The 21,848-nt window shown below is 34.1% G+C and overlaps 1 protein-coding gene across 4 annotated transcripts in view; it reads left to right on the top strand.

Annotated features, from left to right (window-relative positions):
- The window catches only part of pde1cb (phosphodiesterase 1C, calmodulin-dependent b), a 95,378-nt gene extending 74,485 nt beyond the window's left edge, over positions 1 to 20,893 (top strand). For all 4 annotated transcript variants that reach the window (XM_051136238.1, XM_051136244.1, XM_051136253.1 and 1 more), the window contains 10 exons: positions 2,988 to 3,088; positions 3,766 to 3,894; positions 5,707 to 5,808; positions 6,806 to 6,926; positions 9,593 to 9,674; positions 11,979 to 12,093; positions 12,775 to 12,941; positions 15,332 to 15,541; positions 15,764 to 15,820; positions 17,336 to 20,893. In XM_051136238.1, the coding sequence (XP_050992195.1) occupies positions 2,988 to 3,088; positions 3,766 to 3,894; positions 5,707 to 5,808; positions 6,806 to 6,926; positions 9,593 to 9,674; positions 11,979 to 12,093; positions 12,775 to 12,941; positions 15,332 to 15,541; positions 15,764 to 15,820; positions 17,336 to 17,352 (1,101 nt within the window). In that variant the 3' untranslated portion in view covers positions 17,353 to 20,893. The remainder of the gene's footprint in view (positions 1 to 2,987; positions 3,089 to 3,765; positions 3,895 to 5,706; positions 5,809 to 6,805; positions 6,927 to 9,592; positions 9,675 to 11,978; positions 12,094 to 12,774; positions 12,942 to 15,331; positions 15,542 to 15,763; positions 15,821 to 17,335) is intronic.
- The last annotated feature ends 955 nt before the right edge of the window (positions 20,894 to 21,848 follow it).

Here is a 21,848-nt window from a genome sequence, read left to right on the forward strand (position 1 = left end):
AAAGAAAATAAAATATAATATAATATAAAATATATTCATAAAATTGATTATAAAATATAATAAAATATTATATAAAAACATAATATATAAAATATAATAATACAATTTGAGTGTGTGTGTCTAAGATTTCAAATTAAATGTACACATTTATTCATTTCAATATATTGTTTATTATATAAATTATTATCATTTTTTGTAGTTTTTAATATAGTTAATAATAGAATTTATTTCAGCTGTAGGTTTAGTAATTTTAATACTTCAACCTATTTTATTTTATTTTTCTTTATTGAGTTCTCAGTCATTTTTTATTAAATATTGTCTTAAATTCTTTGGGAGAAATAAAAATAGACAAAAATAAGTCAATAGTTGTCATAAAGTATGTGTATAGAGAGAAATTTTAGTTTGAAACATTTTATTTTATTTTATTTTATTTTATTTTATTTTATTTTATTTTATTTTATTTTATTTTATTTTATTTCATTTTATTTCATTTTATTTCATTTTATTTCATTTTATTTCATTTTATTTCATTTTATTTTATTTCCCCAGAGTACAGACTTTGAGTTCTCAGTCATGTTTTATGTAAATATGTAAATATTGTCTTACATTCTTTGGGAGAAATAAAAATAGACAAAGATAAGCCAGATGTTGTCATAAAGTAAGTGTACAGAGATGAATTTTAGTTTGAAACATTTATTTGATTTTATTTGATTTTTACCAAAGTACAGACTGAATTCTCAGTCATATTCTATTTAAATATTGTTATAATTTTTTTAAAGAAATAAATATAGACAAAGATAAGTCAGAAGTTGTCATAAGGTAAGGGTGTAGAGATGACATTTGTGTTTGAAACCACATTTTATTTTATTTTATTTTTATATACTTTTTATATATATATATATATTAATATATATATATTTTTATTTTAACTTTATTTCAATTACCAAAACTATTTTAATAGTCCTAGTTTCAGTTACCAGGGTTGTGCAAACTCTTATCTCATGTTTACAGCGGCGCAATACAACAACACTCAATCTCTACCTTTCATTATGAATGCTTCACGCCGTGCTCTTGCTGCATAGCCCGGCTTGTTGATTATAATGATCTAATGTTGCGTTGTTCCACTCGCTCTCAATGCAGATACGGTGTTAATCATCTTGATAATGTTACTGTGACAACATGTCGAAGCCTGTGGGCGCAAACTCAAGAGTAGCTGCACGGAAACCCAGCGGCGTAATCATTATTCTGCTGACAAACACACACACACACACACACACACACACACCTTAAGCTTTTAATGAACAATCATCAGGCCAATCATAAAGCAGTGGTTCCTGAAGGGAAGCAGAGAGAATCGTCACGCTGTTTACTCATGAGGGTCTTAACATGTCATTGACCCAGATCTCTTTATCTTTCGTCTGACTAGTCTTTACAACACAATTAATACTTGCTCACAGAGAGGCTCATTACAATGCACTTCAGTGTTGGTTCTGTACGCGTGACTCAAGACAAATGAGGTGAGATGATGTCATTTTACTCCAAAGTGAAATGAACTTGAGTCGCTAATAGGTGATTAAATATTAAGATGAAGTCCTGCGGGAATGCAGCGAGAGGCTGAAAGCCTGGCGTCCTTCAGAGCTTGTCCGTCAACATATGTTCATTATTTTTGTGCCGTTTTTTTTTCCAGAATTTTTTTTATTGCATTGCATTGCGATCAGTCATGTTTTATTTAAATAGTCTTTATTCTACTGTAGAAATAAAAATAGAGAATGATAAGTCAATAGTTGTCATAAAGTAAGTGTATCAACATGAATTTTAGTTTGAATCCACATTATTTTATTTTATTCTATTTAATTTTATTTATCCAAAGTACAGACTTAATTGAGTTCTCAGTCATGTTTTATTTAAATGTTGTCTTAAATTATTTAGCAGATTTTTTTATTGCATTGCTTAGCTCCATAGTAGACTTTGAGTTTTCAGTTATGTTTTATTTAAATATTGTCTTTATTCTTTGGTAGAAATAAAAATAGACAAAGATGAGTCAAAAGTTGTCATAAAGTAAGTAAACAGTTTGAGACCACTTGTTTTATTTTATTTTATTTGTTTTGTTTTGTTTTGTTTTGTATAGACTTGATTGAGTTCTTCATGTTTTATTTAAATGTTGTCTTAAATTCTTTGGAAGAAATTAAAATAGACAAAGAAAAATCTGTCATAAAGTAGGTGTATAAATATGAATTTTAGTTTGAAACCACATATTTTATTTATTTTATTATTATTATTATTATTATTATTTATTTATTTTATTTCTTCAAATTACAGACTTTATTGTGTTCTCAGTCATGCTTTAAATATTGTCCTATGGCCCTTCTGAGCACAGTTTGAGACGTTATTGAGATCTTTTCTTAGATTATTGGGGTCTTTTTTGCCAAGAAGATTGCCTGCGTCCCAATGTGCATACTATCCATCCTAAATTGTATGTAATAGTGGTAATTTTCAGTACTATTTAGGGCAGATACGGTGGATAGTATGCACATTGGGACGCAGGGATTGTAATTTCAGCAGAAATAATAAACTATTCTCTGTTTAAACACATTGTCATTATGTCAGTTATTAAGAGTAAATATCAACTTTGTCAGATATTTCTTCTAAAATTCTTCAAAAGAAATAAAAATAGACAGAAATGAGTCAAATGAGTTGTCATAAAATAAGTGTATAGATCTGATTGTGGTAGAAATATCTGTGTTCATTTTGAGATCTTTAACTTTTGATTTTACATTTTAGTATCTTGGCAAATCTGAACACAGAAATTGAGATCTTTTCTGAAACTATCAAGGAAACAAAAGATAACTTGGGTGTTTTTGTCTAAAAGAAACAGCTTAGAAAGTGAAGATTGCAACAAAAACAATCAGTTTAACTTGTTTGCTGTTATGGGGAAATAAACGTCATGTTAAAGATCTCTCATGTGTCATGTTGATTTACCTCTCCAGCACTGGCTGACGGAGTTGGAGATTTTTGCGATGCTTTTCGCTGCTGCTATCCACGACTACGAGCACACCGGGACCACAAACAACTTCCACATCCAGACCAGGTAACGCATGAGAGCCGCTGGGTGAGTCATCCATCAGACTCCTACACTGACAAACACACAGCCTGCAGCCACAACACCTCAACCGGCTTAATGAAACTAGATGGCATTTCTGACCAAAACCTGACCTTGGACAAATGAGAAGAATCGGGAAATGACAGTAAAGCATTGGTTTTGTGGGTCTATTTCTATAAACCAGTTCAAAAGTTTGAGGTCCGTAATATTTTTTTCATGTTTTTAAAGTCTCGTATGCTTCCTAAGGCTGTTTTTATTTGGTCAAAAATGCAGTAAAAGCAGTAATATTGTGAAACATTATGATGATTTATAATAGCTGTTTTCTGTTTTAATATATTTTAAAATGTAATTTATTCCTGTGATGCAAAGCTGATTTTTTTTTTTTTTTTTTTTTTAGCAACAATACTCTAGTCTTCAGTGTCACATGATCCTTTAGAAATTATTCTAATGTGCTGATTTGCTGCTCAAGAAACATTATTATGAATGTTGAAAACAGTTGTGCTGCTTCATATTTTTGTGGAAATAGTGATACATATTTTATAAAGTTGTTTGCTTCCTCCACTCTTTTCCTTTTTTTGTAATGCAATACTACTGAAATGCAACCTATAAACTAAAGGTAGTTCTCTAGGAAAAACAATGTATTGAGTTTACTTTGTTTCCTGCAGGTCGGACACAGCCATCCTGTACAACGACCGCTCTGTGCTGGAGAGTCATCACGTCAGCGCGGCGTATAGACTGCTTCAGGACGACGACGAGATGAACATCCTGTACAACCTCTCCAAAGATGACTGGAGGTACAGCAGGATTCACATCCATTATCTAATCATTTTCTCCATTGTCTCAATTCTTTTGTTTCCAGAGAACAGGGAAAATGCTAACTGGCAGTAGTTCTCTGCAATTGCAATATTGTGAAATGTCTTAGTAACTTGTTTCCTGCAAGTACTTTTGTGTATCAGGGTTAATTTTTATTGAAACTAATAGATTGATATAGATTATATTGACTTTTCTTGTCCCAAAACCAGACTTGTATTCAGTTGAGGTAAAAAGTGCACACACAGGATCATACAAAATGCATGTTATTTTTTACTTAGTACTGACCTGAATAAGATATTTCACATAAAAGATGTTTACATATAGTCCACAAGAGAAAATAATAGTTGAATTTATAAAAATTACCCCTTTCAAAAGTTTACATACACTTGATTCTTAATACTGTGTTTTTACCTGAATGATCCACAGATGTGTTTTTTGTTTAGTGATAGTTGTTCATGAGTCCCTTGTTTGTCCTGAACAGTTAAACTGCCTGCTGTTCTTCAGAAAAACCCTTCAGGTCCCACACATTCTTTGGTTTTGCAGCATTTTGGTGTATTCGAATTCTTTCCAAAATGACTGTATGATTTTGAGATCCATCTTATCACACTTATATGCAACTATTACAGAAGGTTCAAACGCTCACTGATGCTTCAGAAGGAAAAACCATGCCTTAAAAGCCGGGGAGTGAAACCCTATGGAATTTGAAGATCAGAGTAAATTTAACTAATTTTGTCTTTTGAGAAACATGTAAGTATCTTCTGTAGCTTCTGAAGGGCAGGACTAAATGAAAAATATGATATTTAGGCAAAATAAGAAAAAAATGTACACATCTTCATTCTGTTCAAAAGTTTTCACCCCCGGCTCTTAATGCATTGTTTTTCCTTCTGGAGCATCAGTGAGTGTTTAAACCTTCTGTAATAGTTGCATATGAGTTTCTCAGTTGTCCTCAGTGTGAAAAGATGGATCTCAAAATCATACGGTCATTATTGGAAAGAGTTCAAATACACAAAAATGCTGAAAAAACAAACAATTTGTACGACCTGAAGAATTTTGCTGAAGAACAGCAGGGAGTTTAACTGTTCAGGACAAACAAGGGACTCATGAACAACTATCACTAAACAAAAAAAACACAGCTGTGGATCATTCAGGTAACAACACAGTATGAAGAATTAAGTGTATGTAAACTTTTGAACTTTTATAAATTCAACTATTATTTTCTCTTGTAGACTATATGTCAGCGTCTTTTATGTGAAATATCTTATTCAGGTCAGTATTAAATAAAAAAAATAACATGCATTTTGTATGATCCTTCTTATTTTGGTAAAAAATTAACATTTTGCAGATTCTGCAAGGTGTATGTACACTTTTGACCTCAACTATAAATTGTAGCATGTATATATAACATGATGTGTAAAGCTAAAACGTCTAAAAATCAAGAAATATCACATTATAATTTTTTTATTATGCATTTCCAGTCTAGTCTTAGAAAGGAGTCGTCGGTTTAGGACAATTACAAAAATGAAGTAGTCCAGGTGTAAGGTTTTTTAAAGAGTTATATTTTTGAGGGGCAAAGTGCTGATAGTTGAAGAAACACCTAGCAAAAAATGCTGAAAGAAGTGTTTTTACCCCACTTCTTGCTGTGCTGTTCTCAACTAAACACAATAGAGAAAGGAAGTCTAATGAAGTTTTACTGCAATACGGAAAACTATTATCCTCAGACTTTGAAGCGGAACACAATTATTTCCTCCGGTGAGGAGATTCAATGCAGTTGTTTGGTGTGTTTGTGTTTTCAGAGAGCTCAGGGCGCTCGTGGTCGAGATGGTTTTGGCCACTGACATGTCCTGCCACTTCCAGCAGGTCAAAGCCATGAAGAATTTCCTCCAGCAGCCCGAGGGGTGAGAAACCTTTACAGCAAACATCAGACATGCTTCACTGTTGTCTGTCGCCTTCTGCCTCGTCTGTGTCTCCCCAGAGCCAGATGTTATTGCTTGGAGTTTGCTCTTTCATAGCTGAAGAGACTTGATGGAAATTGATGTTTCTCAAGATGCTGCTTCTACTGTTCCTTAGGAGAGAAAAAAATAGAGACAAATGAAACACACTTTAAAACAAAATGAATGCTTAACTGAATGAATTTGATTAAAAATTCTTATTGAGAAGTACTTATTGAGATTGACTTTTCTTATTTTGGTAAATCTGGGCACAATTAGATGTGTTTTTAAGGTATCTTCTGAAATCGAAAGAGATCACTGTGGTGATTTTCCCAGAAGGAACATATGAAATTCACAAAAGTCTTAAATACATTTTTAAAATAAAATAAAGATATATTAATTTTTTTTTTTTTTTAAATATTTTCAAAATATCTTTACTGGAAATAAATACTTATGGAAATGAATATTAATGGAATAAATAAATATAAATAAACAAATAAATAAATATATTTTGAGTGCAAACCTAGCAGTAGCAGGAAAAAAAATCAGTAGCAAAAAAAAAAAAAATTATTTAATTTCTTGGAAATATGTTTCTTGGAAATATATCATTAGCTACTGACTGTAAAAAGCTGTGTTTTATTAAGTTTTGTTTTTCTGAAAATAGTATGCATTTGTATGTTTCATTTTGATGTTTAATGTGATATAAATCTAGATCAAATAAATAATGATTAAATACTGATCAAAACTTTAATTTTATTTAATTTTATTAGTTTTTTGAAAGTTTAATTTTTGTTTAATGAGAGATTAATCTAGATCTAATAAATCAGATTTTTGAGTTGTATTTATGTCTTAAATTTTAGCAATAAACAGTTCAATCCCCTTAAAAGAAATATAAAACTGCGCTTTTTTTTTTTTTTTTTGAACACACATTCATCCAGAGTATTGGTGTGTTTTCCTCACCTAGAATTGACAAACCCAAGGCTCTGTCTTTGCTGTTACACACGGCTGACATCAGTCATCCAGCCAAGAACTGGGATCTACACCACCGCTGGACTACGTCACTGCTGGAGGAGTTTTTCCGACAGGTTTGACGCGTGTTTGTTCTTTAGACACATTCGACGAGCGTTTGCGTTTGTAGCATTTTGCGTATGTATGTGTGAGAAGAGCAAAGCACAGCAAGAAAAATCTCATCTCCTTCTATGTATTTTAATCCTCTCTCGGTTCTCTTCCTGTTCTCTTCTGATTGCCCTTTCATCCAATCATACGTAAGCCTGTGCGAGGATTATCACGGGCCGCAGAAACGAGAGCGCATGGAGAAGCGTGTCATTTGAGCTTGTTTACACCTGAACATAAACCTCTGAAAGTAACTGGCTTTCACGGCCCTATCGAATGCAGGTGCCGAAATTAAACTTTGGCATGATTTTGTGACTTATCAGGGTGAACAGCACTTTGCTTTTCTTTTAAACATCACAGCAATGTCATATATATGTATTCCGTAATATTACTAATTTCACATACGCTAGCATTCAAATGTTTTTGATCAGTACGATGTTTAATGTTTTTTTTAAATGTCTTTTCTGCTCACCAAGTCTGCACTGACAGAAAAACAAGAGATGCTGCTTTTAAAGGGGTCATCGGATGCAAACTTCACTTTTATATGTTGTTTGAACATTAATGTGTGTTGACAGTGTATGTACAAATCTACCCTATAATGCTAAAAATCCATGCAGTGGTTTTTAATTAATCTGTAAAAATATCCCCTTTTTCAAATCGAGCCGTTCTCAGATGCCTGTCGGTGTGCTGTCACACCCACAGAGGCCGCTCCAATGACAGTTGATTGACATGAGCGTCTTACCATAGATCAGCTGTAACAGTCCGACCTCCATTGTTTCGATGCCGGAGCAGGGATGTAAGTTAGACAAGAATATCTCAGATTGAGGTGTTGTGTTGCTGGATGTAAGAATGAACATAGTGGTTGTCGTTTACTCCCGACATCTGAGCCACTGAAGATGCAGTGGATTACATTGGTTTGTGAAGGGAATGTGCCTCCCGATCTACATAAATGCGCCTATGTTCGCGCAAATCATTTGTGATCCAGCTTCACTTACAGCAGAAGTGAGTATAAGGGTTTTTTTTTTATGAATCTCTGCAATCACCTTTCCTAATAATGTGCTAGTTAGCAAGTTTTGCGGCTAAACATGTTAAATGCGGCTAAAGTAAACAATCTCTCAGAGCAGCACGTCACTCCACAGAGAGTAGAGTGGGGTGGGGCGAGCAGAGCTCATTTGGATCTAAAGGAACAATCCCTCCGAATGGCATGATTTTTGCAGAGCTGATTTTGACAAGGTAAAAAGGGTGTTGTTTTACACATTGAGAATTTTTAACTAAAGTATATTATAGACTCTTCATTAAGACCCTAAAGAATCATATTAACTTGTGGAAAATGGGCATCCAATGACCCCTTTAAGCCTGTTTCACACACCAACTTAAAGGAAATTGGATAAAAATGTACTTACACTCAGGCCATCCAAGATGTAGATGTGCTTTTTTTCATTGGAACAGGTTTGGAGAAATTTTGCATCACTTGCTCACCAATGGATCCTCTGGAGTGAATGGGTGCCATCAGAATGAGACTCCAAACAGCTGATAAAAACATCACAATAATTCACAAGTAATCCACACCACTCCAGTCCATCATCTTGTGAAGTGAAAAGCTCCATGTTTATGGAGCTCAAAAAAACAAACCCATCATTAAGACATTTTTAACTTCAAACTGTTGCTTCAGCTTAAATACAAGTCTTCTATCCATAATTCTTGTCTAAATCAGGAAAGTAATATGCACAGATCAAGCACTGTTTCCAAGCTAAAACAGTTCTAAAACAAATATGTCGGTGGATTTTGATGTAAGAAGACAACATAGGAAGAACTTTTTCACTGGAGAAAGTGTTATGATAGACTATGGAATAAAGCAAAAAGTGACTGTTAAATGCAAAAGAAAAAAATTCTTGATGTATTTGTTTCTTACAAACACAAAGCTTTTTGCTTCTGAGTGCATAATTGATGGACTGGAGTGGTGTAGATTACTTGTGGATTATTATGATGTTTTTTTCAGATGTTTGGACTCTCATTCTGACGGCATCCATTCACTGCAGAGGATCCATATATATATATATATATGTATGTACATATTGATTTTTTTTTTGGTTGAATGTTATCGATTGTCAGCACAGGCCCATTCACTAATGGACTCCTCCTGTTTCTGCTCCTTTGTGTAGTGAACAATAAAAGGGAATTGCTTTCTCTGTATTACCTCCTGTTCTTACCCGTCATGTGTCTGTTTATCTGCTACTAAAGTGACTGTTATAAAGCACATTTGCAGCTCTATTCTCCATAGAGTGGGCTACGTAAATATGCTTTGATTGATTGACAGATTAGAGGACTGGAGCTATTCCTGTGTGTGTCTAGTATTGTTCCAGCAGCTGAACACTCCAGGAGGCAGATCAATCGTGACAGGCTCAACATAAAAGCGTGACAGTTTATTTTAGTCTGCCTTCAAGAAATGTTTGTGAATATTTCAAATATGAAACGAATCTTTATGAACAAGATCCAGTGCAGCAACTGTCCATTAGTCGAGTTATTTCATAAACATTGTGGCGTTTAACCTATGTTAATAACTGTGCTTTATGTTTACTATGTACTCTGTAATGGATTATTATAATAATGCAGTTGAATTATGTATTTGTGTTTGCAGGGCGACAAGGAGGCAGAACTTGGTCTACCTTTCTCACCTCTGTGCGACCGTAAATCCACAATGGTGGCTCAGTCCCAGATTGGTGAGTGAGACTAACACAATTAGAGTACGGAGACACAAATGCTTGCAATTAAATTGCAATATAGGAATTGCATAATAATTGTGCTCAGTTTTAATACTTATATTAAAGGAATAGTTCACCCCAGAATTAACATTTGCAGAAAATTTACTCACCCCAGGCCATCTAAAGTGAAGATGAGTTCTTTCTTCATGGGAACAGATTTGGTGAAATGTAGCATTACATCACACATCCACCCACAGTTTAGTTCAGAGCTGTTTTGGGCTGTTTATAGCTTGTAAACAGTGCTTGATCTGTGCATATTTCTCTCTTGATTCAGACGATTCATTGGAGAAAGCAATATTATGGACAGAGGAGCCTGAAATTTTGCCTGAAGCAACAGTTTGAAGTTAAAAACGTCTTATTGATGGATTTGTTTCTTACATGCAGTTTTTTTGCTTCAAAAGACATTAATTGATGGACTGGAGTGGTGTGGATTACTTGTGGATTATTAAGATGTTTTTATCAGCTGTTTGGACTCTCAAACTGACGGCACCCATTCACTGCAGATGATCAATTGGTAAGCAAGTTATGTAATGCTACATTTCTCCAAATCTGTTCTGGTGAAGAAAACTCGTCTACATCATGGATAGCCTGAGGGTATTGTGAGTACATTTTTAGCAGATTTTAATTTTGGTTGAACTATTCTATTAAGAAAAAATGACACATTTCAGCTTTAAAGGGGTCATATGACATTGCTAAAAAGAATTTTATTTTGTGTATTTGGTGTATTGCAATGTGTTTACATGGTTTAAAGGTAAAAAAACAAACAAACAAAAAAAAAACATTATTTTCCACATACCGTACTTTATTCTCGCGTTTTGAGTAGTCAGTAGCAAATTCTTTAATTAACATACGTACAGGCTGTGAGTCACAGGGCTCTACAGTGCAACCATAATGCGTAAATATTTAGGAGCACCAGTGCGACTGACCCGATCAGCAAATTGGTGTTTGCGCTGAGGGGAGCTTCTTGCAACATTGTTTTTGCAACATTGAGTAATGTTTCACAGACATATCTGACTAATCCATTCATAAACAAAGTGTAGAGAGAGTGTAAATAAGAGATTCATTTTACACTGTAGAGAACTTTGTTGATTATAATTGAACTTTGTGAGATCGCGATGAACTAAGATGAGTGACAGCTTTTAATGATTTTTAAGGAAGTTTGTAAATGAGATATTGATTTAATACCAGTTAAATAAACAAGAAGTTAATATTAAGTAACTTACATTGTCTGACTATAACACTACTGCCTGATTTTGTCGACAAAAATAGTTTGAAACTAGTCACAACTGAGCCGCTGCGCATCTCTATTCAAACACAGCGGTGTTTCGTTTATGAATGAACATGCGTTTTTAAACGAATCTAGTGAGTCAGTGATTCAATTTCCCATTAATGAAGACAGTGACTTGCTTTATGTCTAGATGAATCAGCCATTAAAACAAATTGAATGAATGATTCAGTAATTAAATCAGTGACTTGCTGCCACCTACTGGGAGTGTCAGTTTCATTTTTAACGTATCTTTTCAGTTCTATATTCAAAATGTTATATTTAAAACATTAATCTCAACATGAATTTATGAATTTGATTGCACGCATCCCACCTCTGAGCCTCATTAAACATGAAAATACACCTACAAGCCATTTTTGTGTTCTGCTGTGCCACCTCTGTAGTACAAATTAATTTTGTTAATACTCATTTGATTGGTAACTTGTTCTTATAATTAGAAATGACAGCACAAGTACTCCTAAAAAGAAAGTAAGCGTAAAGCCCAGAGTCCCTTGCAAAGTTGGAAGGACAGCAAACTCTCCCAGGTTCAAGAAACGGTCCTCTGTAAAATGCACTGCACACACTCAAATATTTGGGTTGTACTGTTCTGGAACAGTGTTTAACTACTGATTTCTAGCCGTGTCCTCTTTTGGAAGCCCAGACAAAGTAGTTTTGCTTTCGCAGTGGAACACAGCGTCTCCACAACATGGACTCTCCGCAACAATGCTACAGCGAGAATAAAAGCTATGCCTTCTTTCTTTGTGTATACATTTGGGCAGTGTTATGCAGTGATGTAGATTTGCGGGGGCGTGTTTTGAATCAGACTAGTCTTAACTTTTATAAAGACTTGTAAAAAGACTTATTGTGTCTTTAGGGATCTTATATATGCACTAAAAGCTTGTAACACTCCAAAGACAAAGGAAAACATGAAATTGTACCATAAGACCCCTTTAAACTTGCAATAATTGAAATGCATATATTTTTATTATTTCATGCAGGTTTCATTGACTTCATCGTAGTTCCTACGTTTACGGTTCTGACGGACATGACCGAGAAGATCGTCACACCGCTTATCGAAGAGGCCACAAGTTCAGGCCTGGCTGGTTTCCGCAGGTCTGGAAGTCTGACTTGCGTCTTTGCTTCTTTGGTACAGGAATAGAGATAATGAATGGACATGAGACAGACAAATTAGTGCTCAGGTCACCGTAATAGTGCCCCGTGGCAAAGCTTGTCTTTTTATCGAAACCAAATTCACTGATGCTGTTGCAGTCATGACTGCAAATCCAATTGAGTCCTGCTCAGATAGCTCATTTTCATCATTTAGGGAAAAAAAGAGCAAATGTGACTAAATGCGCTGCTTCTTCTAACCCTTGTAACTCAGTAAAAAGTGATCCATAAGTGCAGACAAAAGTCAGCGAGATTTCACCTTAACACTGTTTGTTTGCAAGTTTCTTTGGATTTTTAAGTAGGAGTTGAATTGCTGTTACTGACTGAGCATTAGTGCGTCATCTTCTGCATATAAAGGACTGAATTATATCCTTGCCATTTAGAATATACAGTAAACTAAAACGAATGAAAGGTTCACAGAAAGGACACAAAGCAGCTGCGGCATATTAATGATCAACAGAGCAGGAAAACAACAGAAGCGTGTGGATAGATGGAGTATTAAATGAAATTTAGGTGGATGTGGAGATGTTACGGAAGCTTAGTGGATGTGATCTGATTGTTGCCGATGCATTTGTAATGTGATTTGTGATGAGTTAACAGTTCTTCTGTCCCCGTCATCTCATACAGCATTACTGCGGGAGATACGAAGCGGAGCAGTGTGAACAGCTCTGGTTCTGATGGCAGTGGGTCTCAAAACTGCTCACTGCTCACTGTAGACCTGAAAAACTTCAAGGCCATCTGGAACGAGGAGGTTACACTGAACAGAGAGCGGTGGAAGACGCAGGCAGCAAAAGGTGTGAAAAGATATTACCTGCAAGAATGCGTATGTTATATATTAGGGGTGTCACGGTCATGGGTCACGGTTCGATATGATTTCGGTACAACAGAAAAAAAAAAACAAATTTACTATGCTAGGTTTCTTTTCATTTATTTTAAACAGACAGTAGTACAACTTAGAATTTTTCCACCTACATGTGAAAATACTAAATATTATATAAAATTAATGTCATATATAGGCTAAACAAATCTGCAGTACATATACAGTTTTGTGACAAAAAGGAAACTCAAATGGCAGAAAGCGACATTTTATTTGTTTTTTGTTTAAGTTGATTTTGATGGTGTGAGAAGTATTCGCGCCAGCGCACACAAACACATAACATATCAGTTCCAAGCTTCTAGCATTGCTAACTTGACAGCGCAGTTGGTACTTTATCAAAATAGAACAGTGAACCAAACATCAGAGGTACAAAGTCTGTAATTTACTTAATAAATAATAGTTTAGCATTTGGATGCATCGCAATTATGGAAATATTATGGAATATTTGGATTTGTGCCGAATGAGAGAGGTAGGATACAAGAGCACAAAGTTCAATTTCGCACAGTTGAGTGTGCAAGCCTTTAAAGTATATTACAGTATATCTCCTTTGTCAGTGAGAGACACGTTCAGAATCAGCACATGGTCACTGTCTAGTGGGCTTTGTTTTCAAGTACGCAACTCCTGGCATTAGCTGTTATTCTGCCCGTGGTTATCAAACAGAGTTCCTTTACTGTGGGCGCAGTAGACATTTATAATGTTACAAAAGATTTATTTCAAATAAATGCTGTTCTTTTATACTTTCTATACATCAAAACAAATGTAGTTTCCACAAAAATACTAATAAGCACAACTGTTTTCAACAATGATAATAATGTTCCAAAATGTTTGAAAGACTGGAGTAGTGATGCTGAAATTTCAGCCTTGCACCATAGAAATAAATTATATTTTAAAATATATTTAAATGGAAAACAGTTATTTTAATTTGTAATAGAATTTTTACAATATTGCTTGAAGTGCTTTAAGTACTTGAATTTGACTTTTTGAAATTTAAGGCATGGAAACCTCTTGAAAATATTAGTATTCCTGAAGAGGTACTGGAGAAGTGCTTGAGTTATTGAAAGACAGTGTATCTAAGAAGTAAGGGTTTAATTTTGCAAATAAGCACATATCTTTTCACGAAAAATTCAAAAAAGTTCAAAAAACATCATACTTTTTTCTCTTATTTCAGTTAATGTCAGAAAACAATTGAGCCAGTCCAGTAGTAGTACTGACAGTGTCGTGTAAACATGGCTGAAGATGCAAAAAGAGCAACAGACAAACCGAATCAATTCAGTCACTTACGCTGGAACTGCTCTGATTGATTAAAACTCGTGACTCATTTCAAGTGATTCACTAGCAAAAACCAGATCAAATTTACAGAGCCATTCATTTTCGAATTTCGACATCACTTGTAACGATTTAAAAAAAACTTTTCACTCTTTCGAAAGTGCTCCAGTTGATTCAGATCAGGACTTAAAATTGGGTATCGCGAATCATTTGATTTAGATCCAAACGGGTTGGTGAATCATTTCACGAATTGAATGATTCAAAACAAATGATTCACAATACGTGACTTGAATCAAATGATTCGCGAAACATGAAGTTCTGATCTGAGTCAAATGATTTGAGTGTTGCTGTCTGAGTCCTGATCTGAAATGCTGAATTTTGCGAATCTTTTTGTCAGATTTTTTTGTTTTTTACAGTAGAAAATATTAAACCATCAAGGCAGTGCAGTTATAAAAACAAAACAAAGAAAAAAGAAAGTATTCACAAATACAAATACAAAATTAAATACTTTTTTTTTAGTATATTTTTCTTTCTTTCTTTCTTTCTTTTTAAGAATTTGAAGAAATCAAAAAAGTAGTGCTTAAAGTCCTTGAAAGTCCTGGAATTTCATTTTACAGTATCTGTACGAACCCTGGAAGAGACATCTTTCAACATTAAAAAAAAAAACTTTTGAACAGTAACAACTTTTGATATTAAGGCTTCTTTTACAAATACTAACTTTGCCTATACATAATTTAATTTCAAAAAAGTTTGAATAGAGTTGGATTGAACAGGAAAACAAATTCTAAGATTCCATGATGCATGTAAACTCCTTCACTAGTGTTTAAAAAAAACACCCAGGATCCACCTTGTGAATTCTGGTATGAAAATATTCAGAGATCAGATGCACAAATTGAAGTGTGGGAGTTATTTTATAGTTTGATGACTTGAAACAGGGGAAAATAGTACTGAATTGGTAGAGTACATTCAAACTTTTGAAGCATTTGCACATTTTATGAATTTGGAGTAAGTGAATACTGAATTCGCTGTGTCTCCTATCAGAGACGGAAGAAAAGGCCAAACGAGAGCAGGAAGAACAGCAGGAGGCAATGGTGGAAAACCAGGAGCACAAAAAAGACCCAGAGCTGTCGGGACCAAACAAAGACAGGGTGGGAGAGGACGACCCGGAGCCAGGGGGGGTAAACGGACCCCCGGAAGAAAGTCCACATGACAAATCAAAGAAAGAAGAGGCACATCAGAAATTACAGAACGGTATTGTTTGAATAGTGTGATTGTTACAGTCAACTCAGTTGGTGTTGCTCAAGAGTAATTTTTAGTAATGACTGCCCTCTGGTGGATAATCAGAGGAGTTTGATCTACCTACCTACCTATAAATGATATTCCAAATGAGTGTTTTCAATAGTGCTACAGTGTCCTTGTGTGGTGATTGTTCATTTGTCTGTTCCTCTCTAATAATCTGATGTCTGTAAACAGGAGAAGTGTCTGAAGAAGCAGAATCACCAGCAGATGAAGATACAAGAACACTCAATGGTAAACCTACATGTTTATTCTGCAAAGAAAACTTCTGTTGCTTTACATACTGTAACTTGCAGTGACACCAACAATATATTTAGACACTATGTGCTGATAGTCCTGAATTACAATTCAGTCGAAAAGAAATTAAGGTTTTTGAGAAAAATATTCATGGATTTTTCTCCATATAGTGGACTTTAATGGGAGTCAACAAGTTGAAGGTCCAACTTGCAGTTTCAATGCAGCTTCATCGATCCCAGACAATTAAAAAGGGTCTTATCTAGCAAAACGATCTGTCATTTTCTAAAAAATAAAAATGTATATGCTTTTTAACCACAAATGCTCATCTTGTACTAGCTCAGCGATGCGCATGCATGCCTTCACACTTTGTGTAATCACGTTGGTAAGGTCATGTGTGGTTAGTTCTTCATCTGTGTACTTCAGTTCAGAAAGGTAGGGTAGGGTGAAAAACTTCATCTCATTTTCTCCTACAACTTCAAAATAACATCGTTGTCTTGACCTAGTTTTGTAAAGGGAATTTAGCTTTCTATGCATGTTTGCTTTGTAAACACTGGGTCGGTACTACTGCCTACCTCACACGTGCATAATGCATGAGGTCGAGCTAGTGCAAGACGAGCATTTGTGGTTGGAAAGCATATAAATTAAATGGATCTTGGATGACATGGGGGTGAGTAAACTATTAGGAAATGTTCATTCTGGAAGTACACTTCTTTAATGCATCGTGTAATGAAATATCAAAACAGGTGGCATTTTTTTAAAAGAAAGATAGCAAAACATTTCACAAAAATAAGCTTGTTTAAAGATTCACTACAATTTGGAAGTTTGGGGGCTAGTAAAAAATATATATATTTAAAGAAAAAATATGTTTATTTAGCAATTATGCATTCAAGTGACAGTAAAGACATTTGCAATTTTATGTAAATGCTGTTCAACTTTATATTGTTTTCTTTATTTACCACAAAAGCAGTCATAAGGGTCAATTTTTTAAATTGAGATTTATACATCATCTGAATAAATAAGCTTTCCACTGATGTATGTTTTTTTTTTTTTTTTTAAGTATATGACAACATTTAGCCGAGATAAAACTGTTTGAATATCTAGAATCTGACGGTGCAGTAAATCAAAATATTGAGAAAATCGCCTTTAAAGTTGTCCAAATAAAGTTCTTTGCGTAGTACTAATCAAAAAAAGGTTATATATAAAAAAAAGGTTATATATATATATATATATATATATATATATATCTTCATGGAACATGATCTTTACTTAATGTCCTAATGAATTTTGCTAAAAAGAAAAATGAGTCATTTTGATCCACGCAATGTATTTTTGGCCACTACTACAAATACACCCGTGCTACTTAAGACTGGTTTTGTGGTCCAGCAATCGAGACATGCAGATACAGATACGTGATGTCATGTATATCTATCTAATTGCGACTGTTTTTTTTGCTGTTTTAATGTCTGATGCTATCTTCTGCTGATCCACATGTCCTCAATCTGCTTTTAACAGAAACTGCAACAGCCTAGAGTGACTTCCAGTGGCGTCTTGTGGACAAAGTTGGACAAGGCAGTGAACTTGCTTTTAGGAGAACGCTCTGTTTTGAAGGTCCACGGCGCCCTCTAGAGGACATGGCTAATGCTTGCATCACTTTGTGTTCGGCCTCTATCCCCTCCAAAGCTGCCATTATTTCCAGACTTTCATAAGACTGATCTCTGAATGATGAAGGACGTAACGGATGAGAGACAACAGCTGCTTTTGTCTGGTCTGTTTTATTCACAAAAGCAGAACTCATTTCCTTCCCAAACCTTTAGAGCGCAATGGGTGCATCCACTTAGAAAAGCATGCAGTAGCTGAAACGATGCCATCGAACGTAAGGATCCTTACTAAAACCTCCATTTCAAATGCTTTGTATGTTTTTCTGCATTTGAGCAGCCTTGCAGTCGGACGACTTGGTATGTGTGTAAAGCTCAAACTGTGATTTACATCTAAATATAAATATATATATATATATATATATATAATATGTGGCCTGCAGTAAACTGTAAATAACTAATCTTAGCAGCAGTTGCACCCGTGAACAATATTCGGCTTTAAATGCGCTTGACATGGACTGATGCATTTCGGCAAACATGCATTTGTTCGCCTCATAGGTTGCGTATATGAAACCCTGAATATGTATATGTATTACTATTGTAAATGACTGTCTGCATTTAGATCAGAGCTTTTATAACTTGAGAAAAGCCGTACGAAGTGGCAGTATTTCCTATTCGAGCACGTCTGTGTGCAGCTGTGGAGTAGACAACGCCTGATTCAACCTAAGATTTTTCCTTCTCTCGCTTACCTTCGGATGCCTTTCTTCTTGTAGTCTTTCTGAAAGCGAACCGAACTGAGACGTCTTCTACAGGAAACGCTCACACACAAACTAGCAGTCACCATAGATGACGTAAGTCTCATAACTGACCGTAGTAGTGTGTAAGTCATAACCATATCACTGTGCTCGCTCTGCAATACCTGGATATTACGCCGTATGTCATTTTACTGGTTTCCCGGGGAGTTTGTGATGAGCTTTTCTCTGTCCTTTGAGCAGGTGATCTCAAGAAAGCTGAAGAGAACATATCCAGGTCATGTTTTACCGCAAAATCAAACATAAACGAATAGGAAATGACATTTTGCACGATGAAAAGAACCCAATTTTTAGGACTATAAAGAATGTACAATAGAAGAATACTGAAAAACAATGATTACATTATAGAAATGAGCATAAATTAAACATAATAAAACAAACACACTATCATTCAAAAGTTTGAGTTGGTACAATTTTTAAATATTTTGTAATAAGTCTTTTATGCTGCATTTATTTGATGAAAAATGCTGAAAAAAACAGTAAAATTGTGAAATATTATTACAGTTTAAATAATTACTTTTTTTCTATTTTTGTGTTTTAAAATGTAATTGATTTCTGTGATAAAAAGCTAATTTTTTTGCATCATTATTCCAGTCTTTAGTGTCACATAATCCTTCAGAAATCATTTAAAAATAATATTTATTGAAATATCAAAAAGTACTATGATTGTGTACTAATATACACTGTGTGAAGAATTATTAGGCATGTTGATATTCTGGTCATATTTTTTTCCCAAACACATTTTACCAATTCCAAACCACATCAGTCTTAATAACTACTGTTAATTTTGTATTTAATCATTCATATGTGATATATAATTGTCCATGAAGGCTGGAAGTGAAAATATATTCCTTATATTCAGGTGTGCATAATTATTAAAAAAGATATTTAACCCAGACTGAAAAGTCCAAATTATTAAATGCCCATGAGAAGAATGCAATACTAATGCATTACAAGAATTTGCAAAATTAAGGCTGGACCATTGGACAGTGAAATGCTTGTTGAGTCTGCATGGTCAGAAAAAACAGGTGGAGAAGAAAAGATGCATGTTAACTGCAAAAGAATTAGGAATTAAGTGTGTGACACCATCAGGAACCGTTTAGTCTCCAGCGCCACCATTTTCCAGAACTGCAACCTACCTGGAGTCTTCAGAAGTACAATGTGTCAGGTTCTCAGAGACTTTGCTTGGTAAAAAATCCTAAAAAATGCCCTTGACTTAATAAGAATAACAAGCTGACATGTTGTGAAATACATGAAGACAGTTTTTCTTCTTTTTTTTTTTTATAGGCTGTATAGACAGATAAGTTGAGAGTGACTCTTGAAGGACAAGCATCACATTCTCTTGTACCTCTGATTCAAGAATTTATCTTCCAAAATCTGGCAGTACATTTTGGGAATTCATGTTTAGTCTCCTATCCTGAAAAGTCTGACTTGCAGAGATGGACTAAAATGAACTCCCAAAACTTACTGCCAGATTTTGGAAGATTAATTCTTGAATCAGAGGTACAAGAGAATGTGATGGTTGTCCTTCAAGAGTCACTTGAAGTGACTTGGAAAAAAGTGACTTGAAGTGTTTGGAAAAAAAATATGACCAGAATATCAACATGCCTAATAATTCTGCACACAGTGTGTGTGTGTATATATATATATATATATATATATATACATACACACATATACTGTATATTACTAGATTATTAGAATGTAAAAACAATGATATATTAAAATTTCACATGTATATCGGTCAATTCAATATCATTATTTTTACATACTAATAATTTATTTCATTTATTTTTAGGTGTCACTGATAAAATATGGTTAATTCTTTTTAAATGAAAATAATATGCAAAATATAGGTTCTTATTTACTTTCTTTCTGATTTCAGGTTTAAATGTGACCTGTATATGTTCCTAACAGCTTTTCTGAGGTTCATTCATTATTATGTTCAGCATTCAGGAGCTAGTCTGTTCATTTTCTTCTATTTGTTTCATCAGTTTTGTTGTAAATATGGTTTCTCTGACCTGTTTTTCTGAACGAGTGAGTCAGAGATGGGATGCGTGACTGGATGTGTTCGTTTTCTGAGGGTATGACGCGAGTAAAGTTGAGCATTTGAATTGTATTTTATTTATACAAAATCTGTAAAAAATTAATTCATGACTGTATCTCATTTCTGTATATTATTTACCAGAGTTATTATTGTAAAAGTTTTTTTCTCCTCCCCAATATTTTTAAACAGCAAAATGAATAGCATTGTTTACCCTGATAAAATGAGTAAGTAATGGATATGCATTTCTCCTGAAATGAAGCAAATTGTAATTTTATTACATGGGTCACATGATTTAGTTTGCCGCCTTGTGGTTTACAGCAAAGCTTCCTGTAGATTCAGACTATTACTAGAGATCATGGGGCAGATGAATGTGACAGCATGTGCTGAGATGATGCTACAGCATGTGTATGTATGTGTGTGTATGTGTGTAGAAGAGAGTAAGAGACAGTGTGTGTGTGAGCTGATGTTCAGTTTGTAAAAGTTGACACTGTGATCTTTAGTGTCTAGCCGTCCACATGATGTCTGTTTTTGAGCAGGACGCAGAAAAAGAGAAAATCCTCTGTGTCTGCACATGCGTGATTCACAATAAACATCAACTTAAAGGGCTCAGAACAAATGTGCTGCTGTTTATGGGACTGAAGTGTGTGTGTATGTGTGTAATTTGAGAAGAAAATGGTATATTTTATTTTTTAATTTTTTTATTTGTATTTTTTAATAAATATATATATATAAATATAATAAATATATAGGGTTTAAATTTCCATCCATTTGGATCACACAGTTTAAACATAAACTAACAAACTTAATGTGATACATAATTGTCAGTCATACATAAATGAAGCGGAATAAGAAACAGATTTGTGGCATAATTTATTATTAACTATTTGCATTTCATTTTATTTAAATAATACTTTCATAATGCATTTATTAAAATTGCTAAGAATAAATGTAAATGTATAAATCTGCATAAATCTCTTAATTCAGTTAAAAATGTGCTGATAAATATATAAACCTGGTTATTATGTATTTAAAACTCGTTCAGTTTATTGTATGTGTACGGTAATCTTATCTCTTTGATTTATGTGAAACTGACAGTTATGCATCACATTTAGTTTATCATTTTATAACTGTGTAATCCAAATGAATAGATATTGTACATGCAATTCAAACACATATGTGACCCTGGTCTTAAGTCGCTGAGGTTTATTTGTAGCAATAGCCAAAAATACATTGTATGGGTCAAAATTTTTCGATTTTTCTTTTATGGCAAAATTCATTAGGAAATTAAGTAAAGATCAAGTTCCATTAGGATATTTTGTAAAATTCCTACTGTAAATGTATGAAAACTTAATTTCTGATTAGTCATATACAATGTTAAGAACATTATTTGAAGAACTTTAAAGGCAATTTTCTCAATATTTTGATTTTTTTGGCAGCCTCAGATTCCTGATTTTGCACATTTGCACAGTTGTATCTCTGCCAAATATTGTCCTGTCCTAACAAACTCATCAATGAAAAGCTTATTTATCCAGCTTTCATATCATGTATAATCTCAGTTTTGAAAAAATGAC

Source organism: Labeo rohita, chromosome 2 (genome assembly GCF_022985175.1).
Source record: "Labeo rohita strain BAU-BD-2019 chromosome 2, IGBB_LRoh.1.0, whole genome shotgun sequence".
NCBI classification, from domain to species: domain Eukaryota; kingdom Metazoa; phylum Chordata; class Actinopteri; order Cypriniformes; family Cyprinidae; genus Labeo; species Labeo rohita.